At 40.3% G+C, this 25781-nt stretch overlaps 2 protein-coding genes across 8 annotated transcripts in view; both read left to right on the plus strand.

The window, feature by feature from the left end:
* C1QTNF7 (C1q and TNF related 7) overlaps positions 1-7577 on the plus strand; it is a 36484-nt gene extending 28907 nt beyond the window's left edge. The window contains exons 2-4 of the mRNA XM_075499177.1: positions 4530-4728; positions 5655-5900; positions 6673-7577. Of these exons, the coding sequence (XP_075355292.1) occupies positions 5663-5900; positions 6673-7304 (870 nt within the window). The 5' untranslated portion in view covers positions 4530-4728; positions 5655-5662 and the 3' untranslated portion in view covers positions 7305-7577. The remainder of the gene's footprint in view (positions 1-4529; positions 4729-5654; positions 5901-6672) is intronic.
* A 10034-nt stretch (positions 7578-17611) lies between these two features.
* Positions 17612-25781, plus strand: part of CC2D2A (coiled-coil and C2 domain containing 2A) — a 66462-nt gene continuing 58292 nt past the window's right edge. For 4 of the 7 annotated variants that reach the window (XM_075499773.1, XM_075499779.1, XM_075499775.1 and 1 more), the window contains exons 1-4: positions 17619-17694; positions 19382-19442; positions 20142-20222; positions 20497-20596. In XM_075499773.1, coding sequence (XP_075355888.1) covers positions 19404-19442; positions 20142-20222; positions 20497-20596 — 220 coding nt within the window. In that variant the 5' untranslated portion in view covers positions 17619-17694; positions 19382-19403. Of the gene's footprint in view, positions 17695-18471; positions 18541-19381; positions 19443-20063; positions 20223-20496; positions 20597-25781 lie in introns of all 7 variants that reach the window. The other 3 variants (XM_075499774.1, XM_075499777.1, XM_075499778.1) reach the window with 3 other exon arrangements.

Raw genomic sequence — 25781 nt, forward strand, 5'->3', positions numbered from 1 at the left:
TAGTTATGAAGGAGACTGTTGAAACATGACTGAGTACAAACTTAAGCAAGTGAGACTGTTAAATGTCAGCATTGCTAATAAGGCCTTTAAGGATTGTTTTCTCAGAAATACTTAGCTAATGTTCCTTCCCACTGGCTGATTGATCCCTTTGGGCACCATCAGACTGGGACTGAGAATCAAAATTTCAGACTGCTCAAAAAGTGTCAGGTCACTCTGCCCTTCTTACACAAGGGAAGTAAAGACAATGTAAAGCCATGTGAAGATTGCTGGATTGTGTAGCTAACCCAAGGGGTGCCAGCTGTGGTCTTGATTCCTTAGAGTAAGGCACAGTCTTACGGGTGGAGCTCTGGAAGTCCAGCATAGTCCCCATAACACAAAACAAGCTGGGAGATGCATAAACCTTTGTCCAACTGAAGGTGAATGATCGATATAAAATACCTGGGAAAAAAATCCATAATTAAGACTTGTACTTTAAATAGCATAAAAATCATACAGTGCAAAGAAACTGCAGAGCATGGCATGCTAAACTGCAAGCCACTGTTTCTGAGGCTTTGTAGAAAGGTTGGTGGTGGTGGCGAATTGAACGGCAGGTTTGGACCCTTCAGGCATGTGGACACAACTGATTTTTGTGGATCCTGTTTTGAGAGGGAAAAGACAGGCATAGCTAGTGAGATTTCATGTTAATTGTTGACAGTGTCTCTGCTTTTCATCCTGACTTCTTATCTCTTCTCCACCTTGTTTCTCTTACCACACCTCTCCTGCATGGGAGAGCTGGAGAAGGTCTGTACATGCCACAGTGGGGATGCAAGGTAGCGATGTGAGGTAGTATGGGCCTTTGCTATTGGAGAGCCAGAGGATGTATAGACTATCTGGTTCTGCACCACTAAGCCATTGCCAGTGCTGCAGACAGAAAAGGCCCAGGAGCATCGCTACTTCTCATCTACATCTTTTTGCACAAGGAATTTAAAACACATCTTCTTCTCCTCCTCAGATAGTTGTGCGTATGTATTGGAAGTGAATTCAAAGCTAGCAAGGAAAGACAAAAGTAAGAACACAGCCAGGATAACTTGTGACTATAACTACTGGCTTGTGACCCAGCTTTTATTTATAACAGATTCATGGGAAATCTTCTAGGATTGTTTCAAAACAATGCCAATTAGTAAATTTTAGAATTAAGACCTGCATAGCTGGACAAGGAAGGAAGATTAAATCATATACCAGGAAGTCTCAAAACTGGGAATTTGCTACAATCCCTTAATTCCTAAGCTTAAAAATATGTTAATGACACAGTCTGATTATATTAGTAATGAAGTGAGATTTCCTAAAGGCTTGATGTTAAAGACCCTCTGCCCAGCACCTAGCTTTAATGGGAATGTAACATACAGAGCATCTTCTCAAGGTAGATCATTGAATCATAGAATCATGAACAGTTTGGGTTAGAAGGGACCTTTAAAGGTCACCTAGTCCAACCCTCCCTGCAATAAGCAGGGACATCTTCAACTAGATCAGGTTGCTCAGAGTCCCATCCAGCCTGACCTGGAATGTTTCCAGGGATGGGGCATCTACCACCCCTCTGGGCAACCTGTTCCCGTGCTTCACCACCCTCATCGTAAAAAAATGTCTTCCTTATACCTAGTCCAAATCTACCCTCTTTTAGTTTAAAACCGTTACCCCTTGCCCTATCACTACAGGCCCTACTAAAAAGTCTGTCCCCATCTTTCTTATAATCCCCCTTTAAGTACTGGAAGGCTGCAACAAGGTCTTCCTGGAGCCTTCTCTACTCCAGGCTGAACAACCCCAACTCTCTCAGCCTTTCCTCATAGGAGAGGTGTTCCACCCCTCTGATCATTTTTGTGGCCCTCCTCTGGACCTGCTCCAACAGGTCCATGTCTTTCCTGTGCTGAAGGCTCCAGAGCTGGATGCAGTACTGCAGGTGGGGTCTCACCAGAGCAGAGTAGAGGGGCAGAATCACCTCCCTCGACCTGCTGGCCACGCTTCTGATGCTTCTTTTGATTCTTTAGACCTGTCACCTTAACAAACTGAAGCAAGGTATTAGGTCCAGAATAGCTTTTTTAATATTTTTCCAATATCGAATGAATCAGATGATCTTTTGAGTTTATGCACAAGGGCAGTGATTATGCTGCTTGTGCAATTTGAACAGTGATGGAACAAATGAATCTGCCACCCTCACTTAGAAAAGCTGTTGCAGAAATCAGTGCACATTAGAACTGATCAGCATGTCCATCGTCTTCCAGCAAATGCCTTGGTGTGCACTCTTGCTCTACCTAGTGGATTTGGAACCTATTGAAATGCTATTTTCTAAACTTGGAATAACATTATTCTAATCCTGTGTTCATATCATTCTCATTATTATTTTTGGTGATGGTTTTGCTTAAGATTATTGTTATTGTTGTGAACAGGAATACCATGTGCTTGTTCTGGCTTTCAATATTTGGAAAAAAGAATGAACTCCTCAAATGTGGTTTTTCCCTGAAGAAAAATTATTTGGCATATATAAATGACATTGTTTCCTATCCCAGTTTATGGACAAAAGTTTGTATCTTTGAAAAGGACAACCAGAAGCCAGGACCAAAGCGTAATTTATGACTTACTTTCTGCCTACCAGTTAACTCTCTGTGATCAAGTATTTCACTGCAACATAGGTGACTCCTGAGAAAGTGATTTGGGAGGTCTATTCCACCCTCTAACTTCATAAACCCATGTGAACTGAAATCTCTGATTCTGGCCTCTTAATTCAGCCTGAAATTTCAAAAGCATGGCCATATGTTATCATTCACTTTTAACATGACAATTTACTTTTTGGAGCACTCACCACGAAACAGGGGGCGTGGGTTCAACACTGTACATCCTTGGTCTGAGGAGATTCACATTTTCCAGGAGACTGCTGCAGTAACAGATAGGCACCTGCAGTAACAGATAGGCACCCCTCCTCTTAAAACTGGACCATTACGCAGGAAGTTACGCAAGAGCCTGAAGTCAAAGGGCAAGAGAAGTCCTGATTCTGTGGCCTGATGCATGGTTTCCCAAATGTCATTTGTTGGGTACCACTGTTGGAAGCAGCCTCCTGTATTCCCCCCAAGCCTAAATTCAGGACTGTAAACATCATCACCTGAACATTATCACCATTTCCTCCCAATCCCAGCTCTGTTCCCCTTCCTGCAGTCCCACCATTCTGCTTCACAGCCCCATCACTCCTTAAGACCCCCAACCCATAGCTGAAAGCTCCATGTATTTCCCTCTATGCCTTTTCTTTCCCAAACTGGTTCTCCAACCACAGTGCCCCAGCCATCTAAGGCACATCCCTATCTCAACAACCCTGTTCCCCTCACCTTCCCCAAATGACTGTTTCCCATGGCCTTAGCAGAAACACATGTCCCAGACTAATTAATTTCCTGTAGGCACATGAGAAGAACAGCAGGGGAGGTCTGGGAGCTGGAGACAGCTTCATGCATCAATAAGTTACTGGCCAGCCAGTGACAGGAGCAGCTGTGTGAAGGCTCTTACTCTGATTTGTAAAAGATCCTGGACATAGGCAAAACCAGCAGTTGTTGAGATTGTTTTTGCTTGGCTTACGTGCAACACAGTGTGGGAACATCTAGCCTACTGATTCAGACCTTCATCAGTTTTTGTCCCCGTCCTTGATCCTTAGGTCGTGCCTGCTTCTTATCCATCAGCTTTGTGTAAAATGCATATGCAGTCTCTGGCATGAACTCCCTCCAAGCTGCCCCCTCCTGGCTAAGTGCTTAAAGTTGTTCTCTGCAGAGAGCTTTGTTGTCTCCGATTCAAGTCCTATGCAAATCCATGAGCTTTACTTGGGTACACACAGCAGTACATCAGAGCAAACGTCGCTGTGCAGTTTGTGCTTCTAACTACTGCCTTGAAGTTATCATTTGCTGCTCTGCTCTAATGTTAAGCATTCATATGTTAATCCACTCTTGGAGGCTGTTGTGCCTCACTGTACTGTAAGGCTTTATCAAATGACAGCAAAATTAATAGTTTCGTTTCTCCCAATTTGATACAAGATGCTTAATATGAAAAGCAGAATATACATCACTGAAGAGAATTTTGGAGCATTGCTTATTTCTCTCCAACTACAATATTTTCATGCTTTTTTCTGCATTGCCATTGATACCAAGACACTTTCTAATTTTCTATTCTGTAAAACAGAAAAGATTCTTCATAAAGACTGTGTATGTGTATGTGTATGTGTATGTGTATGTGTATATGCTGGTCTTTTTCCCTGCTGAATAGATTTGACCATGCCATATACCAGTTGAACTATCATGAACTGCAAATAAATATAATGGTTTGGGTTTTTGAATCTATCAGTCAATGCCAACCAGTATCACAGAGAAGGGAATGGGAACAACGATTTCTAGATTAATTCACTCTGCAAATTCTCTGAGTTTGAAAATGAATCCGAGTTTCACTGTAAAAAAAGGTAAAAGGTATTTCACACAGATATTTTTCTGAGTCCCCCACTCCATTTCTTCTTTTTCTCCCCACAGAAACCAGTGGACTCTGATTTCCTTGAATGCTGTAAATTAGCTCTGAAGGAATGGACAACTCCAACAAAAAAACCCACACAAGTCTTCTGAGAAGCCAGCAAGTGAACTAGAAAAAACAGCTTGACTTGCAAAATCTCACCTGACCCATGACTGACTCTCTGCTAACGCAACACTAACTTAAGACACCTTCATACTTCAGGTACTGCAACTCCTCAGCATGTTACTGTTTGTACAATGTTTTTTCTTTAGTCTCCCAGTATACAGTGGAACAGAGAAATCCAATTTATATTCAATTGTTTATGAAAACACTCCAATACTATATGTAAAGCTTTAAAGAATTTTCTTGCAAGATATTGCAACACAGTTCATTTCATATGACAGTCCAAGCCAGGCTTAAAAAAACCCAACCTGTGAGCAGCCCATCCACACTCCACCCGTTCCCCGTTCCCCGCAGGGCAGCTGCCTGATCCGACCTGACCGATTAGGGTGAAGGGGTTATTTGTGCTGTGGTCATCAGGGTTTCCAACCAGGCACTGAATCTGTAGCTCTCTTACTGGTATCCTTTCTGCAGGCTCAGCAAGTTTCTGCTGTGGTTATTCAGGTTGGAGATTCATTTGTAACCATAAAGGCAAATTTCAAAATGAAATGACGGTGTAAGCTTTGTCCTCTCTAGAAGAGACTGCTCCAATAAGCACATGCTCCTAGCACAGATATAACTCCCTTTAGCAAGAGGGCTTTTCTCTGTAAAGCTTATACAGGTCCCAAAGACAAAATAAACTATGCAAGCAAGGCACTTTGCATTGAAAAATCCATATTCTTTTTTTAACGTGTCAAAATTTGGTCCAAAAAAGCTGGTATTCGCCAGTTATACTATGTCAGTCTACAGGCTACTTAAAAGACATACAGTAACATATACAGTGGCCAGAAAAAGGTCCAACCTGACAGACTTTCCTCCTTGCCTCCTACATGGATTCTAGTAATGCAGTAATGCAGGTTGATCTCTGCACAGGTACCTGTGCATAATGCACCGCAGTGGCACACTTATTAGCATATTGAGAGCCATCTCCATGTGACTAGAGTGCCATAATATGCATAACTAGTCTTATTCGTATGTATTTCTTCCAGATCCAAGGATGTTTGTGTTGCTTTACGTTACAAGTTTAGCCATCTACACGAGCGAACAACCTCTTCAAAGTCAGTTCAAAGGAGAAAATTACTACACCAGATACATCTGTAGCATCCCTGGTTTGCCAGGCCCTGCAGGTCCCCCCGGAGCCGGCGGATCCCCGGGGCCACATGGACGCATTGGTCTTCCAGGAAGAGATGGTAGAGATGGCAGGAAGGGAGAAAAAGGTGAAAAAGGGAGCGCAGGTATTGAATATTTGTGTCACCTAACACAGTAGTACAACAAACAAGACCTTTCATCATCACTGTTATACATACATATACATATTATATATACATATATATATATTTATATATAAATATTTTTTATATATATATATATATACACACAATGAATGTGTGTATGTGCCTGTGTGGGTTTAAGTGTGATGCATGTATATATAGTGAGAGAAAGAAAATATGCAGATATATTTTAGATATGTCTGATATGCATATACTGAAATCTGTGTAAATAAATGTAAAATCATAGCCTTCCTGCACATAGATGCTAAGAAAAAGTTTGGGAAAAGTGAAGCATGTGTGGTGTCAAATAAATAGTCTCCTTTGTGCCATTAGCCAGGAATAAAAGATTAGCAGGTATTTAGGTACACACTAAAAATGCTCAAATAGTAGGAGATACTTAGTGCACAAGTATCATTACATAGGTAGCCACGCTGCTGTCCTTCCCATCAGCAGTGCCCATAGTTCAGTCAGCAATGGAATTCTTCAATGTGTAATCAAGATGTATGAAGAAAAGTAGGACTATAGAAACAAAGGGCCCCTGGGCTGTGGAGCCTGGTCCTCTGTTCCAACCTGCCATTGCTTTCACAAACTTGCTAGAAGATTTTGAAAGTATTTTTGGAGTATTTTGAAATTCTGACCGTGTTTTTCTTGTTTGTTCAGGCACACACAGTAGCCCACACAATCATTTACTGAGATGATATGTGCAACGATTAACTAACATAAAATGTTTTTGAAGGTTTAAGAGGAAAGACTGGGCCATTAGGACCAGCTGGAGAGAAAGGAGACCAAGGTCAGTCTGGTAAAAAAGGACCTGGAGGATTGACTGGTGCCAAAGGTGAAGTAGGTCCAGCTGGACCACCTGGACCTAAGGGAGATAAAGGAGACCGAGGAGAGCCAGGTGCACCAGGGGTCTGTAAGTGTGGAAAGATAGTGCTGAAGTCTGCCTTTTCTGTTGGCATCACCACCAGCTACCCAGAGGAAAGATTACCAATTGTATTCAATAAAGTCCTCTTCAATGAGGGGGAGCATTACAACCCTTCCACAGGGAAGTTTATCTGTGCCATCCCAGGGATTTATTATTTTTCTTATGATATCACCTTAGCAAACAAGCATCTTGCGATTGGGCTGGTTCACAATGGGAAGTACCGGATAAAGACATTTGATGCGAACACAGGCAACCACGATGTAGCGTCTGGATCCACAGTGATCTACCTTCAGCCAGAAGATGAAGTATGGCTTGAGATCTTCTACACTGACCAAAACGGTCTCTTTTCTGATCCAACGTGGGCAGACAGTTTGTTTTCTGGATTTCTCTTATACGTTGATACAGATTACCTTGACGCTTTATCGGATGAAGATGAGCTCTGAAGCAGATGATGTCAAAGGACATTCAAACTGGATACCCCAGCACAGGATGTTATCTAGCTGTGTGGGGGACACAAAGTTGAAAAAAAACAATCTGGGAGTTTAATTTTGCTTTAATAGGAACCAAATCTGAGCTCATAAGGATCTTTCTAGAATCTAAGCCAGATTTTTTTACCAAACAGCAGGGATATCAAAAGGAACTGTAATTAACGAAAGACTGCATCACTCCAGGACTGACTCCTCCTGAAAGTTATGTTTATAATACTATTTAAACAAATTTAAGATACTGTACATTGGATTTTATATAAAATATATTAAGTTGCAGTGTAGAATGAATATTTTGTATATGACATTAAAGTAAAATTGAACAACTGACAGCAGTATCATCTTTGGTCATTTTAAGACAGGAAATATATTAAAAACAGAGAAAACATCATTGATTTTGAAAGAGGAGAGGAATAAAATAGGAATGCCTGCTTCAGGATGCAGCTGAACAGCTCACAAGGACAGTCCCATCTGATATTTACACCAACAAATCCATAACTAACTAACATCCTAATAAATACATGATGATTTGTACTAGCTGAGGACTTCCCAATGACAGTCATAAAAGAACAGAACAAAGGTATTAAACATATAAAATAATTAAAAACTGGGAGATCTGAAAACTTGGAGATAGACAATCAGTATTCAACGTGGGTATTTTCAGTGTAATTCCAAGTGGGTTTGCTATTCTTTCAATGCTCTTCAGTATCTTTATGAGAAATGTGGAAGAAAACATAAACTTTTTGCTGAAGAAAATTATGGATGCCAAAAAATGGATAGAACAGTCACCACTAACGAGAATAAATTATATGGAACAAACTGAGTGACATCATTAAAGCAGACTTACTTATATTCCAATATGGCCAAATGCAATGAAATAAATGTAGGTCACACACAAGATGAAAAACTGCATTCAGAAAATCAGTGAACTTGGAAAGGGTACACACGACCCCAAGGATAATCAGCTAAATACAAGTCATCAGAGTAGGCTGTTGCTACATTCTTTTGGATGTACAATAAATGGAATTACAAGTAGGAGTAAGGAGTAGTTACTTACAAATCTGCTACTTCTGTTAATGTTTCAAAAACTTACTGGAAAATTGAAATAAAAAATGGTTGTAATTCTACCCATGCGGATGACACAAGAGATGTAACAAGGTCAATTTATTTTTCTTGGCAGTGAGGTTAAGAGATGATTTGATCACAGTCTGCAAGTACCCGTCTGGAGATAAAATTTCTGGTAGTAGCTGGCACTTCCTTCTACCAGATAGGAGCACAGCAACATCCACCTGTGAGAAACTGTATCCATTCCCACTGGAAATGAGGAACCCATTTTACCAGTGTCGGTGATCAGTCATTGTAAAAATACCTAGGAACATCATGAGTTCTCCAGCATTCAACATCTTTAAGTCAAGACTGGCAATCTTTCATTGGGTGTTCTTACCTTCCAAGAATTTACAATCTTATTTTATTCATCCCAGATTTACAGGAACCTGCTATTTTTACCAGTTATTCAGATAGTTTCAAATGCTAGTGGTTTGTGTTGCACAACTCCTGCTCCCACTTTATTTATGACCAAGGTGGAGGGAAATTTCTGGATTTTTTCTGCGTACTTGACTTAATTAAGGAAATTACAACCAAATAAAATTACACAAAAATACCTCTGAGATTGCAAAATGAGGAAATGTTAGCACTACAGCTATGTATGGAACATTAATCTATGCACTCTGTATCTGTGCCCTCATTTCCCCATACATTAACACGCATGTCTCTGCGTACATGATTGCTGCTTTATACAGTGAAGAGGTGCAAAGTCCTGTCCATAAATCAAACTGGCAATGCCTGTACAACCCTTATTTTATTTGACAGTGAGAGATGTGTGGTAGAAGACAGAAGTGGATTATTTTTCTAACTAGACATCTAATTTATTAGTGTTATACAAGGGCTGCTTCCTGTGAAAAATATGGAAGAGAACACTTACAGATTCAGTTTATCACTGTGCTGTACAATCATTTACACGCCTGCAAATTAAGCACAATATGAGTGCAAAATGCAGCCCAATCATAATTTACAACAATGATTGATGCCAATGCTTCACAGCCATCAGTGCCTATACAAGGCACAAAGACTATCAGCATTGCTCAGTGCTGCCTGCACTGAAATTCCCCAGGACAGAACAGACAATTGTATCAGGCCCATGACTTCCAGGAAGCATAAGTCAATAGATGCAGGATTGGACCTAAAGTATGTATTATGCAGCAAAAGCAACTAATAGAAGTATTTAATTATATGTTTATTTTAAAAAAATAAGGAAATAGGTTTATGACATTTGAATCAATAGAAAATTTATGTTAGGAGTAACAAGTCAATTTTTATTAGAATTAGGAAACCTCCTATAAAGCCAAACTTAAGAAAAGAGTATGACTGATTTTCTGCAGACTCTACAGGAACATATTTGATACTTATAATAAATCTGGAAATTTTCAGACAAAACTAATTTTTCACAATTGAATAGAGAAAAAATAGGGCTTTATCATGAAATGTTCCTGGTTGCGATTCTAACTAAAAGCAAACAGCTTCCATGTAATAATCTTGTAAAAATGAATGAAATATAAAGGAGATATTTTAACCACACCTATGTTGAAAATGACATCATGGGAATAAGTAAACCAAGAGTTATTGCTTGCCTTTCCTTAATAATTTTAGATTTATGTTTGTACAATCATAGAAAAGTCATTTTAGCTTCCCTAAGTTTTCCCATTTGGATTCTGTAGTTATTTGAACAGTTTATATTTTGGCATGAACCGTTAAAAGTAAGTAATTCTGGTGAATTATTCCTATAGGTTTTGCCAAGAAGAACCTTTTTATTACATGTATGGACAACATATGTATACAAGTAGCATGTGTCCCTGACCTCATTCAGGATCTCAAGACATTATCCTAAAGTAAATCATTGCTATTGCTATTATTCTACTTGAAAATAGATCAACTTTGATGACATGATATTTCACTAGGGGTACTCCTCTGTCTAAATTTGAATTTATATGGAAAATATCTTGCGCTGAAGTCTTCCCACTATTTACACCAGTAGGTGGGGAGGCCTGGTTTGGTTTCAAGATGTTGTAGGATAACAAAGAGCAAAATCTCTTTGGGATTAAATTTGAAATTAATCAAAGATTTCTACACAATATATATGTCACTTCACACATGCCACAGTGCCATATAAAATTAGGCATCCAGACCAAGTTAGTTGTCTAGACTTTGCCTACAGTCAGCAGAGAGAAATTAGTATCACCAGGAGAAACTCTCAGGAGGAAGCATGCCTTTGCTGCGGCACCAACTCTTGGGCTTCCTGATCGAGGCTGCAAGAACTCATACAAACCTGAGACCACCAGGAAACCCTCAAACAATATTAAGAAGATTAGTGTTCCTGAGATTCATAAGTAAAAAAAATGTATATTTACTTGGGATATATGTAAGTAAATATATGTAAATAAAGATAAAGTTATTTGAAACAAAATAGCTCCCCACAATCTTTTACTCTTTCAGACTTTCTTTATACCTGGTAGAGTGACATCAAGGAAGAAGTCAGTCACATATTCCATTGCTGAACATTTTTAACCTAGATAACTAATTAAACATTAAACTCCATCTTCAAATTGATAGGAGTATGTTACTTTGAATAAATACTTTAACTTTCTTCACTACTGGTATTCATGTCCATATGGTTTAGGCTGTACAATTTTTTCAGGAGCAACAGGTCCTAAAGAATTTCTTACAATGCCCAGACAATGTAGAGGAAATAGTTACTAATGGACAGCAGTACTGAGAACATTATCTACATTCTTCAAATCTTTTTAATCTACATAATGCCACTTATGTACTTTTGGGATAGGCAAAACCACATAAAACTGACAAGCAGCTTATTTCATTCCCTACCAAGTATGCTTCATTAGCCAGTGCAGTTCATATAATACTTTATTTTTCTTTACCTTCCACAGGTCACCCACTAGGTTCAGTTCATATTCCTTCACTAAGACATTTACTGAATAATTTACTTTTCACTAATTGATTTAATTTATCCATTGGCAGGTAATTCATACTCAGGATAACTATACTGATGGTATACTAGGCAATTTGGTTAGCAGAAACTTCAGTTTTACGTGGAAATGCAGCTTACTTTACACATGTATTTCAGTAGGTGATGAATCTAATCATATGTGAGAGTAAACAGGAGAAAAATAGAGTTGAGAAAGCAATATACCAAAATCTTTCTCAATGAGTAATACATTGCTTTCAAGAAGCAATTTTATTTCTTTCAGTATAAACCATTTAGACTTCAGCTCAGAGAGCATTGAGAGGTTATATTCACTTCCCTGTAACTCCTTAAGTCAACACTGCAAATTGAGGTTATGTCAGTATTTCTAATTTCAGAGGCATGATTCTTCCTCACGTTGGCATGAAGAAATTTCCAAGTACTCTTACGAAATTCTCAGTCTCTGATACTTGGTTTTGTCCTAGCTACATACGCCAGATCAATACATGAAAGTTACCACCTAAAGCAAAAGAAAAAAATTAATTAGACATACACATATCTTTTAATAGCAAATATATACAAAGAAAAAGGTGTTTTGGATTATTCGGCAGTTGGCTTATATCCCGCAATTCTGAGTATAATTATTTTGGTACAATCCAGCAGCTACCTGCTGGATGAGTTGTAAGGAGATGACCTCTGGAGTTGTAAGGAGATGACCTCTACGACCTCTGGAAGAAGGGGCGGGCAACTCAGGAGGACTACAAAGGTGTAGCAAGGCTGTGCAGGGAGAAAATTAGAAGGGCCAAAGCTGAGCTAGAGCTCAATCTGGCTGCTGCTGTAAAAGACAACAAAAAACACTTCTTCAAATACATTAGCAGCAAAAGGAGAGGTAAGGAGAATCTCCAGCCCCTAGTAGATGGGGGAGGGAACACAGTGACCAAGGATGAGGAAAAGGCTGAGGTACTTAATGCCTTCTTTGCCTCAGTCTTTAATGGCAGGGCCAATTGTTCTCTGGGTACCCAGCCCCTGGAGTTGGAAGATAGGGATGGGGACCAGAATGGAGCCCCCATAATCCAGGGGAAATGGTGAGTGACCTGCTGCACCACTTAGACACTCACAAGTCTATGGGGCCTGATGAGATCCACCCGAGAGTACTGAAGGAATTGGCAGATGTGCTCACCAGGCCCCTTTCCATCATTTACCAGCAGTCCTGGCTAACTGGAGAGGTCCCTGCTGACTGGAGATTAGCTAATGTGACACCCATCTTCAAGAAGGGCCGGAAGGAGGACCCGGGGAACTACAGGCCTGTCAGCCTGACCTCAGTGCCGGGGAAGCTGATGGAGCAGATCACCCTGAGTGCTATCACACGGCATGTAGAGAATAACCAAGGGATCAAGCCCAGCCAGCATGGGTTCAGGAAAGGCAGGTCCTGCTTGACCAACCTGATCTCCTTCTACGACAAGGTGACCCGCCTAGTGGATGAGGGAAAGGCTGTGGATGTTGTCTATCTAGACTTCAGTAAAGCCTTTGACACGGTCTCCCATAGCATTCTCCTGGAGAAACTGGCTGCTCATGGCTTGGACGGGTGTACTCTTCGCTGGGTAAAGAACTGGCTGGATGGCCGGGCCCAAAGAGTGGTGGTGAATGGAGTTTACTCCAGTTGGCGGCCGGTCACAAGCGGTGTTCCCCAGGGCTCTGTGTTAGGGCCAGTTCTGTTTAACATCTTTATCAGTGATCTGGCTGAGGGGATTGAGTGCGTCCTTAGTAAGTTTGCAGATGACACCAAGTTGTGTGGGAGTGTTGATCCGCTTGAGGGTAGGAAGGCTCTGCAGAGGGACCTGGACAGGCTGGATCGATGGGCCGAGGTCAATTGTATGAGGTTTAACAAGGCCAAGTGCAAGGTCCTGCACTTGGGCCACAGCAACCCCATGCAACGCTACAGGCTTGGGGAAGAGTGGCTGGAAAGCTGCCTGGCAGAAAAGGACCCAGGGGTGTTGGTTGACAGCCGCCTGAATATGAGCCAGCAGTGTGCCCAGGTGGCCAAGAAAGCCAATGACATCCTGGCCTGTATCAGAAATAGCGTGGCCAGCAGGACTAGGGAAGTGATCGTGCCCCTGTACTCGGCACTGGTGAGGCCACACCTCGAATCCTGTGTTCAGTTTTGGGCCCCCCACTACAAGAGAGACATTGAGGTGCTGGAGCGTGTCCAGAGAAGGGCAACGAAGCTGGTGAAGGGTCTGGAGCAGAAGTCTTATGAGGAGCAGCTGAGGGAACTAGGGTTGCTTAGCCTGGAGAAAAGGAGGCTGAGGGGAGACCTTTTCACTCTCTACAACTGCCTGAAAGGAGGTTGTAGTGAGGTAGGGGTCGGTCTCTTCTCCCAGGTAACAAGTGATAGGACAAGAAGAAATGGCCTCAAGTTGCACCAGGGGAGGTTTAGACTGGATATTAGGAAATTTTTCTTCACTGAAAGGGTTGTCAAGCATTGGAACAGGCTGCCCAGGGAAGTGGTTGAGTCGCCATCCCTGGAGGTATTTAAAAGACGTTTGGATGAGGTTTAGACTGGATATTAGGAAATTTTACTTCACTGAAAGGGTTGTCAAGCATTGGAACAGGCTGCCCAGGGAAGTGGTTGAGTCGCCATCCCTGGAGGTATTTAAAAGACGTTTGGATGAGGTGCTTAGGGACATGGTCTAGTGGTGGTCTTGGTAGTGTTAGGTTTACGGTTGGACTTGATGATCTTAAAGGTCTTTTCCAACCTATACGATTCTGTGATTCTGAGATTCTGAGATTTTTCCTCTATGCAGATTGTTCCTGCAGCAGCAAGTACAAGTATAAAATTTATCTTACGTGGCTTTAATCCGTAAAAGCTCAGATCATTGCCTAGGGTAAATTAGTTGCTAGCTCTCCTGTCATCAGTGCAAAGAAATAAGTGGGGTAAATCTCTGCTGGATGACACCATATTAGACACCTACTTTAAGGAAGGAGGAACCAGGAGGTACCTGTCTCTTCACATTACCTGCATCTACATGACTAACTTAGGTTAGCCTTTAACTTTGAGATGGCAAAAGTTAAATAAGATGTCTGCTCTTAGAGAACAATCTGCTAAGAGGAAAAAATGCCATAATTTAATTTGGCAATTTACATGTCTCACAATTAGAAAGAAGATGTGGATTGATGAGAATATAGAAGTACCCTTATAATGATGGAAGTGACCTCTTGTCAGACCTTTCGTAAAGTATTGCTTAAGTTCCTCCCGGGACAACTTCAACTGCAGTAACTTGGCTGTCCTCCAGAAAATTTTACAGTATATTAAGGTGAGCTAGATAATCCTCTCATGCCTCCAAATTCAACACACTTAAGTATATATAAAACATTGACGTTTTTAAGGATACTTAATTTTAGGTGTAGAAAACCTAAATGTATCCTGGAGTGTTTCTACTTCTACCAAAAAAAAAAAAATTTTGTTTCTTTTCAAATTTAAAGCACCTGTTAAAATCCTAAACAAAATACAAAACATAACGCAATATTTGTAAAATCATCTCTGTTGTAGAACAGCCTTGTTTATATCATGTTAACAAGGGGACAAAAAATACTGAATTCTTGAAAAACATAAATGAACTATGATTCTCAGCAGGCTCTAAAGCGAACTTTTAGCAAGAAGCAGATGGGATTTCTAGAAATGAGTGAATTACATGAAGGAAATGTACCAGCAGTCCCTTTTCTTTCTCTACTTTAAAAAAAGTGTTATCCCTAGGCTCGGAAGACAGTGGAAAGGATTTAAAATTTTTCAGTTGAAGGACAATCTCTTTAATCATCTGAAAACTTGCCTACCACTGATACAGAAGTCCCTTCCACGCACCACCTGCGTTCACCCACACTCTGTCAGACGTTCTGCTACATGAACTTGGATTTCTTCTCCACCCATGACAAATTTCAGGAAATTTTATTTGTGATTTCTGTCACGTTGGAGTAAGGTGCGATCAGTTTAAAATCATCAAGATGAGCAGAGGTTGTCCTCCCTCGTTTACCACTGAACTTGGGGTCTGTGATCCCTCAGCCGGCTCCTGGGGCAGCCTGCGCCGTGTGTCACTACAAGCTGCCGTCTACCCGGCCTGTGCCAAAGGCCATCCTTGACCATCACCAACAAAATAACTGTTTAAGTGTGACAGTGTCACACCTAACAGAGTAGAGGTGCTCACAACACCTTATTTGGAGCACAAAATCTGCTGTCCAGTGTAATCAATGCCATTGGGCTTGCCTTTGTTTCTATAATGCTGACTGAGACAAATGAGTTGTTCTCCACCCCAGGAAACAACTGGGGTGGTTTGAATTCTGTATGTCTCCTGTGAGTAGAATCATTGTACTGACAAGTGTTTTTAAGCAGCTTTCCATCCTGTTAAGCAAAGGTCCCCCGCTGCTCCTTTAGGGTATTATAGTAATGTTCCTTACATAATGCTGTTCATATTTGCCCATCATTTAAGCTGTTTGTACAACTGTTTCTGAGACTGGAATAAATTGTTGGGACACAGACTTATTAGCAAAACAAGACGTGGAACCTGAGCCCTTGCCAAAAATTTGGATGAAGGTTCACCCATTGGATCATTTCCACATTCCCATATACACTGAGACTTACCAGATAACATAGATTGTGTGTTGTATGTGTTACCCTAAGAAACCTGTCTTCTGATTACATTTCTTTCCCATTCTTGAAAGCTGTTGTCATGTCAAGTGTCTTCTAGCTGTGATAGTTCCTCTTTTGGCAATTAAAAATGCATACTCCCAATCTTTTTATCTACTATAACTGTTTATTTCTTCCCATGATCTCCTTCTTACAACAATATTCAGAAGTGGGAAACAATTTAGCCATCTCTTTTCATGTGATTCCAGCTACTAAAACTTTGCAGTAGCAGACCTTCAGATGTTACAAGCACTGTTTATGTAAAGACAATTATAAATAGGTCTAATAACTCCATTTAGTATCACCAATATTGTTTATTCTGGTCACACTAGAGATACTAATACACACATGAACATAAGAAATGACTTTGTTAACAATTCAGTGCAGCAGAAAAGACCCCTGTCCAGAGTTGATAGGAAAACTATAAATTGCTTTGTACCTATAAAAATTAGGAATTGCATACAAGACAATCCACAATTCTAGAAACTATCTGATAGTGCTGACACTTCTGCCATTCCTAGTATCTACATAACCTGGTTGTGAGCATTTAACAAGCAGATAACCCATCCCTCCAGTGTTTCTCTAACTAGGGCTTAAAGATTGTGTTTCCCTTTAAGCAGCCTCTACAACAACCTTAATGAAGCCTTCATATCCTTCTTTTTTCGGCTGATTTGTGATTTGTCTTACTTCTTACCCGGTTTCACAACTCGCCTTCTCCCGACTAAGAACATTTACTGATACATTTTTTAATCCTGGTGTGGCAAAAAGCCTGTCTTTTCAAATTACAGCTGCTGAGAGATTATACTTTTTTTAACTCTGCTATGTTTCCCATTATTTTTCCCAAAAATTACATGCTAAGAAGTTTGCTGAGGCTTATGCTGATTTGTAAAGGTCATCTGTAAAGAACAATGCGTCACTGTCCCCTTGATACACCTTCAGAGTACTTTAATGCATTGGAAAATAGAGACAGCACTTGGAAAACAACTGGCTACTAACTGTCCACTTTAAGGATCTATCCCTACATGACTAATGTCAGGCATTTTTTTCAGAGTGAAATACATCTTAAAAAAAATTTTACTTGCTGGAATATTGGCATATAGTCTGAATTAGAGGTTTAACATCTCCCTTTAGTCAACAGAGTGAGGCAGACTCTTCCGCAAACGATTGATATTCAGAAATCACTGCTCTGAATCATACACATCCCAGGAAGAGTCTGTGCCTCTCCTCTAGTTACAGAGGAAGTAGAGAGAATTAAATCAGATAATTTAGCAAAGTTAGGTACTTAAAGTTAGGAAGAGTGACTTTCTTTATTGTATTTCAGTCTGAAATAACCATTCTTGATCCTGCAAAAATATACAACTGGTGCTCTTTTTCAAGTCATTGCAGTAACTGAAATGCGTCGCTGTCTGCAGGAGCTGCAATCACTCTATCCTCTCCATACTTTATTCATTACTTTCCCTTTTACTGTAAAAGAAATTGTTTACATAAAAGAAGTCTTCCGGAACTGTTTTAGTGGCTTAAGGAGGAGAATCTGACTCACTCTCTTTAAAAAGCAAAGCTGAGGCTTTGTTGCTAAGGGGAGCGTTGTGCTTGGCTCTTGTCTACTCTGAAAGCTGCTGTATAAGAAAACCCAGGTAAGAAACAAACATTTTCCTTTAGATCTGTTTCAGTACCAGTGCATTCTCAGTGTTTTCATGAGTTAGACAGATTTAAGAATCCCAAATCCTCAAAATTATTTTCTAGGTATTTTTGATTTAAGTATTTTTTTAAAGAGGAGTGAGAGAAACTTCACTGCGTTTCTGTTGTCAGTTTTAAGCGCTTTAGAAACCATCTCTGAGCTAATGGAGAGCTTTATAGTTCTGGCATCCAGTTGTTTATTACATTGTAAAGTGCCTGCTATAGTACTTAACTTCAAGAAATGCTAGAAAATTGTTAAAGAAAGCAACCATAAGGCCCGTCTGCTATGTTGCCAGCATTCTCCATTTACATGTGCCTTTAGGAAAGACTGTTTAAATTTGATACACAAGGCTTGATATGAAAAAGAGGTTTATGTGCCAAGTAATAAAAATGCTGCCGCTTCTTGCAGTGCTATATTTTTTGTGTCATGAAGAGGGTATTTGATGAACCTTGCCTGCAGCAAGGAAACGTTGCCATTTTTGGGTACATGACCCTTAGCCCTGGTGCAAGACATTTACTGAGGGAATTGGTGCTGAGGTGAATGCACAGGTGGTTTGGGAGACAGTCACATTTGTCTAAGAAAACCCCTTGTTTAGGGCAAGTTCAGCTCCTTGTGCTAGTTGAGACTTACTTAGAAACCTGAAAATCCTTGGGGCTAGTAGCTGGTAAGGGCTAAGCCTCGGGCAGGAGATAACCACATTGCTCCTCCTCTGCTTCTTCTGCTTTTTTATTAGGCATCTCCTAAGAGATAGAGAGATCACTCTTCATATTCTAGTCTGGGCTGGAAGCACTTTCTGAGGCGAGTATGCACTACCCTGTACATACCCAGTACAAAAAAGCAATGGGTAAACAACGGATGACCAGTTAGCCCTCTTGCTAGAGGAGATTTAGCCAGGTACAGAAAAAGGCCCCATGTTTCACTCCCGTGAGTTGTTTCATGGGGATTTTGAAATCCAGAATAAATTATGCTGTTGCGAATGACTTCATCTGTTAGCTCTGTACCTCAGCACTCGGGGTTTGCACTGCTGCAGCTACGTTGTTGCAAGCTTTGTGCCGGAAACAAGTACAGCTGAGGTCGCTTTCCTGTCGATTTCTTGTCCTGCAGGACAGGAACCTGCAGTAATAGTAGCAATGAATTGAGTTGTACAGATATAAATTTAAAAATGTCCTAAATGCTTGTAATCAAATACAGCAACTTTCTAGTGTAAACAAAACTGAAGTGATTTGGTGGGTTCCAGGTTTGGTAAAATTGAAACCCCAACCAAGCCCAATGCTGGCAGTGGAGGAAAAAAGGGATTGAACATGTCTCTGTGATGTGAATCTTGCAACTGATTTTATGGACTGTAGGTGGGTTGTTTATCAAAAAAGAATGTAACGAGCATATACAGGCCCACATTATTCACTATTATATGGAGTTATTAAATAAATGAATACATATATTTTTGAATCGTTCCATTCTGAAAAAAAGTAAGGTTTTTTTTAAGTACTAAAACTGTAGGGTTTTTTTAAGTACTAAAACTGTATATTAAATGGTATGTCATTTGAGTGTTCAGGGTGCAAAGGTTACGTGGAATGTATCTCATGATCATTATGCACATACTAAAGCATATCTCTCATGAGTAATTCCTGTGTTGCTTGTGACAGCCAGGTGTCCGCCACCGATCAGATGAACCGCAGTGAAGAATCCCAGATGATAATCATGGAGGTTAGTGTCCAGTTAGTTGAGACAAAAATGGTGTATGATCATTTTTCACTGAGAATAATAGGAATCTTTTATATATGTAACTGAGAAAAGTGAAATAAATAAGTCAAGAGTGTTTTGCAAGCTCTTGTTACCCTAGATCAGTCAGTACCATTCCAGTTAATGCAGGTTTGCATAATAGTTCATTTCTGTGCAAATACGTTGCAACCATAGATACCATATGCTGTGAAATAGGCACCTTTAATGTATTTTTTTATTCTATTTCATATTGATCCAACACTTACTTGATTATCTTTAGAATATTGGTTATTCAGTCTTGAGTAGGTTACAAAACCAGAAAGTTACGTTTTCTCATCTGTAGAAATGCTTTTGAAGTGATCATGTTTAAACTGTGCCTGGTGCTTTGTTAATAAAATGTCAGAAGGGGAAAAAAAAGACCAAAAAACCTCTTCGGAGATAAACTGTAATGATAAGGCAAAATGCTTTAGAGCTGTCAGTACGCTTTAGTCTTGCTAACAAATAGCAGTGTGTGCTAACTTCAGCCAGTGTCAGGACTCTAGCCTGCCAATGGCATCAGAGGAACATATATATAGCGAAAATTGCTTAAATCGGGTATTTTGATAGACCAGAGATTATTTCCATGGGTCTGAGAACAAGGCCAGCCTCTACCCCACAGCGCAGCTCTCTCTCTCTCTGTGAAAGGAGTTCCTGGATGAGGACCCCGCGCAGGTGGAAAGGCTGAGGAGGACCGTGACAACTCGCAGGCACAGGAGAAAGAAAACGGTGAGCATCCTCAGCTCCGCGCCCCGTTTCCCACCCCACGCCCGGGCTCTGCGGAGGCCTCGGGCACCCCCCTCCGCGGGCTGCCAGCGGGCCGCTGCGGCTACCGCGCCTGCGCACAAGGCGCCGGGTTCGGCGGCGCGCATGCCCGCTCGCGCTCTCCCCCCTCAGGGTCGGGGCCCTAACGACAGCGGCTGCAGGAGCTGGACCGCCTTCTTGTCCTGTCTCGGCTCCCCTCACTCATGCGCCGTCCCTCTCCCTTTCTGCCCCGCTGCAGCTGCCGGAGGCTGTCTGTCCCCCCGAGCCGCGGGCGGAGGAAAGGAGCCGCACCAGCATGGCAGCTGCCCCGTCCGGCGCTGCCCCCGCAGCACTGCGCGGTGAGTGACTCTCCAACGGCCGCGGTGGGGCGGGGCCGGGGGCGGGGCGCGCTTCCGCCATGCTCCACATGGCCCTGAGGCACCGGCGGCAGCCCGTCGGCTGCCCGTGACTGGCGGTGCCCCGGAGCCAAAGCGGCAGCGTTGCCCTGGCTGTAGTGCTGTTACCTGGGTTAAGTGTTTCCGCTTTGGGTTGCCTTCAGCTCATAGACAAATTGCTGCGGGATCCACGTGTGCGGGGAGGAGCGTGGTGCGCGCTAATTACTCCTGTCCTTGAAGAGCTTCCTTAGGCTCTCTTTTCATTCGCAGTATTAGAGTAGGGATGGAGGGGTGTCTGTCATATGCCAAGTCGGCTCGGAGCATTATGTATGCAGTCAGAGCGCTGCACTCAAAAGACATGCTCCTAGGGTATTTAAACATGAGTAGATTATGAAATGTACTTTCATAAAATACACAGCATTTTTCAAAGGTGTTAGTGTAGACATGCAGTATTTACATATTTGAACGTGAACCTCATATTTTGTGCTTGAAGTGTTATTCATGCTTATGATGGTGAATGGATTTATTGATGGGCTATTTTAACTGTCACGTGTGAAATACTATATTTGGTCACAAAGTAGGAGAGTGCAAGAGAGTGGGAAGCTGTTAGAGGTGAATGTCTAATTGCAGGCTTGGAAAGAATGGAAGTTGCTGGTACTTGAAAACTAATCTCCAATTTCTTTGGCAGAATTTCTGCAATATTCCTCTTAAATACTTTGGACAACATTAATGTTGTGAATCTTACTGCATGGTTTTATGGGCTTACCTAAATAGGATGCATAAAAGGGCTAATTAAAAACACAGTATTAAAAAGTCCATAAAACCAAAATCCAGTGAAGTATAAACATGCTTAGTTTTTCATCAATATCAAGGTTTATAAAAATAAAATGTATTTATGGTCCTTAAACTCATTTTAGCAAAATACAGTATTTGTTACAGACATCTACAATTTAGGGATGTTTCCAGCTCTTTCAAGGCCTGTGTACTTTTCTTTTGAATGTTTTTTGAGTCTCAGTGTGCTAACTTGTGCTAGGAAGTGATACACTGTTGACAGATGGAGTCCAAACAGTTTTCAGAATTGATTGCATGGGGAAATCAAGAGACACCCTCTAGTGATGGTTGTTTTCTTTTACAGAAGCTCATTTTCCAAGAATAAACAGAACAGCACAGCAGTACTCTGAGAAGAAAACTAGCCATTAGTTCCCTTATGTGATAAGTGTTTTGTTTTCTTAAGTATTTTGCCCTGTTACTTGTTCTTGTTGCTGCTTCTGAAATCCCTATTATTCTGCTAGTTTTGTATGATTGCGTGAAAAGTACTGCATATGGTATTCTGAATAGACTGTATCAGTGGTTTACGTAATTGCAGTGTAATTTATCTATCTTGTTTATTTTTTTAAAATTACATCTTAAATTTTGAGAAAGACTGCACCTTGAGCTGAAGTCTTCATGCATCTATCCAAAACTTATTTCATTTTTTTTCCCCTGGAATTCAGTCTGACAGATTGATAAATAATTTCAATTTTAATCTTCTATATATTAAGCTTTTGAATATGCTGACACTGACATTTGCTATTGTGTTGCCCAGTCATAACGTAAAAGTAGATTTCTTTTCAGTTCCTCGCTGGCTTTACTAGACTGATGATCTGTGTATGAATTTCTGCTTATCATTGTCTTGCCAAGTGATTAACTAACCATTTTAAAAAAAAAAAAAAAGTAACACCACCCCACCCCCTTTTTCCAGGTGCCATTGAAAAATTCTACATGGACTGTTTCCTCTACTACCTTGTTTTGGTTTTGCTTTAGTGCCTGTGATAACACATTCCCTCTATTACTAGGCTTTTTTAGTTTGTCTTGGTTGTCACCATATTCATTGCTTATCTTAAATTTGTGGTGTTAAAAGTACACACACACACACTTTTTCTGAAAAGGGAACTGTATTATAACAGAAGTGGGAAGTAGGTAACGTTTGTGGAATTATCAATTTGTGATGTCCCTCAAATACTTGGTTTATTTTATGCTAGCATGGTATGATCATTTTCTCATTCTGGTCCACCTATGGCAAACTTATCTTGAAACATATCCATCAACTATTTCTTCACTTAATATTCATCATATTGTCTGTTTGTCCCTATTAGTCTTTCAAGCAGTCTCTTTCTCACTTTCAATCCGTCTCTACTATTTTTTAATGCAGTCCAATGGCAGAAACTTATTATTTTACTATAATCTAATTATGTGTGTGCCTAGATGCCTATATACCTTTCTTAAATGGAAAGACTTGGCTGTATGTCAGTCCACTAGTCAGACTAATAAATAAGAGTTACAAAAGAAGAATTGCTTTAAATAAAAAGCACATGTCTGATAGTTATTCCTTTGTGAAGCCAGGACAACTACAGTGTTACAAAATCTTTTTCTTCATTGTTGGGTTTTTTGAATTTGTTAGTTACTTGGTTGCAGTTTCTGGAGTGTCTTGCTATGCATTTATACAATGCTTGTATCCATGAAAAATCCAAAAGCGTTTCTAGGACCTATGCTGGAAGTTACCATTCCCTATTTTCTTTCAGGTAACTCATGCTTGGTGACAGCATAAATGTCTGTCTGTCTGCTTTCCCTCATGCCTGGTTTCTGCATCCTGTTCAGATACGGGATTGGTGTCAAGATACTTGCAGCAGTTCTGGATCTGTGTCAGTGTAGAGAGCTTTGAAGTCACACAGAGACCTAGTGGGTTTGGGCTCCTCCGAATGCAGGTGAAGTCAAGGGAGAAACTTATTAGATGACATTTGCAGGTTGGCTTAATTTCAGTTTGACTATCCAGCAAGCTTGTTAGATCTGGCCAAAGTAAAATATGGAGCCATTGTAGGATAATGACACTTCCAATGTAAAATGTGGTGTAAATTTTTTTGATACAGACCTGTGATGGTGATCCTGCGAAGTAATGCTCTCATGGATATCAGTCTTATTCTTTCACTTCAAAAATATATTTTGAAGTTAAGCACAAATTAGTTGGCTGTAGAGCCCATTCACATAAGCAGAAAAACGTATGTACAGAGAAATAAAGTAACAATATGGTTTTTTGTGGTCCTTTTTTCAAGGGACCACAGAATCCCACAATAATTAATACATTGAATTAATTTTACTGTGCCTTAAAATGTTTTTCATTATGTACAGAAAGGATAATTCCCCTGCTGTCACAAGGAACTGATTCATTTATAAAGAATTCTGCATACAGAACATCAGTTCTGATGCTTTAAGATGTGCTTAAAGTAGTGGCAGATTGTTTCTGAACTAATTTTGCATGTTTACGCTGTTCACTTTAACCTGGCTTGTCTGAAAATGGTACAAGCAATTGTCAAGTATTTCGGAAGATCAAAAGCAGGTTCTAATCTGTTGCTTTCTAGTTTTCATTTATCAGAATGGAATAGAAATGAAGTATTTGCTCCAATGAAATAGAATATGTTTTTACATGCTAACTGAACAGAATACAATGGTAGAAAAAAGTCACAGAAGGTAAATCAAAAGGTAACTTAGACCAACTTCTCCCCTTAAGTCATTTCAACTCTATTTAAGTCTTGATACCTGGTTTTGGTGGGGTTTTTTTGGTTGGTTGGGTTGTTTTGGGTTTTTTTGTTGGTTTTTTTGTTTTGTTTTAACTTAAAAGCTTGCACCAGTTAAGGTTCCATAACTATTTAAGGGACTCAATTCCAATGCTAGAATACCCCAAAAGGTAAAAAGCTTTTCCAGTGTGTAGCTACCTTACCTACTGCAATTAGAGTCCATCATTTCCATCTCCAGCAGACACAGAGAGCCTTTCTGTGTGCAACAACCTTTTGTGGGCTTGAAGTTGTAAAAGATGTTGAAGTTTTTTCTCCATTCCAAAAACTCTTTAGAGTCAGTCTTTGAGCAAATGTGACTTCTGACAGTTCTTGCCTGCGTGTTTTATACACAGATAGACATTGTTCCATCATTCAAACCATTAATAAATGTTTTAAAGGCATTAGATTGAGGCAGACCCTGAAAACACCTACTCGGTACAGGGTTTGAATTTATTAACTGTTACTCGCTTGTCTCTTTAAATGTGGTTTTCCAGTGACTTGCATGTGCCCCCCACCCCTCCTGTCATTTAATCAAAATATTTCCTAGTGAGAGACACTTTCTATAAGGCAGGCTCAAAAGTTGAGATGTATGCTTTTTCCATTATTCACAAGAATGGGTAGAATATATAGTAAAGAACATTAAATGGGCTTGATAGGTCTTGATCTTGCCTAATCTAGGCCTTCTGTTGCTTATTATTTTACTCTCTTTTAAATATTTACAAGTAGGCTGAGTCCTTTTTGTAGAGTTGAAGTTAGACTGACTTGTGTATGCTTCTGCAGCTTGTTCTTTCCCATTTCTTAGAAAAGGCACTTGCCTGGGATTTTGCAACTTGCCTGTTCTCCATCACTTCTCAGAATCACTGACAGTTCTGATTTTGCTGCAGCCAGTTTGTTATTGGATACCCTGCAATGATGGTTTTTAATTAGCTCAGTCTGATGAGTATTTATCTAGATCTTGTTCTCTGTGTTGTCATTAATTCTTACCCTGTTCTTACTCATACTGCGTTCCTTGTTAGAAAAGACAAGATGCAAATGGGCTTTTCTGTGTGTCATCTCAGTGTCTCTGCTAAGGACTTGCTTACTTCTGTCTCTAGTATTCCTCTTGCTAAGGAAGTGTTATGGGATGCTTGCATTTTCTCTTATGTGTCTCATGCTAGTGATACTCACTTTGTGCCTTGTTCTTTCTTTTGAAAGTTTCCGAATACAGTGAATGCTTCTTTTTACAGATACAGGCAGTAAATTGTGTAATTTGAAAAGATTAGGATTCTCCCAAATCTTTTGATGTTTCTGAGTAGAATCAGTATTAGTGGGGTTTATCTTAATGTATTTTTCTTTTCTAAATGACAGTGGACTAAGGTCATCCTAGAAATTAGATTGCACTTTGACTTTGGTATAGTAGGTAGCCTTTAAATGTTTAAGTTGTATATTCAACATACAGTATTTTCTGCTGCCAGTAAATCTCTTGGAATAATATTGAATCAGCCATAATGTGATATATGTTGTGTGACATTACCACTGCTAAGCCCTTACCCTTTGCTGTTTTATCTCCTTTTCATGAA

The sequence above is a fragment of the Mycteria americana genome, chromosome 4 (genome assembly GCF_035582795.1).
Source record: "Mycteria americana isolate JAX WOST 10 ecotype Jacksonville Zoo and Gardens chromosome 4, USCA_MyAme_1.0, whole genome shotgun sequence".
NCBI classification, from domain to species: domain Eukaryota; kingdom Metazoa; phylum Chordata; class Aves; order Ciconiiformes; family Ciconiidae; genus Mycteria; species Mycteria americana.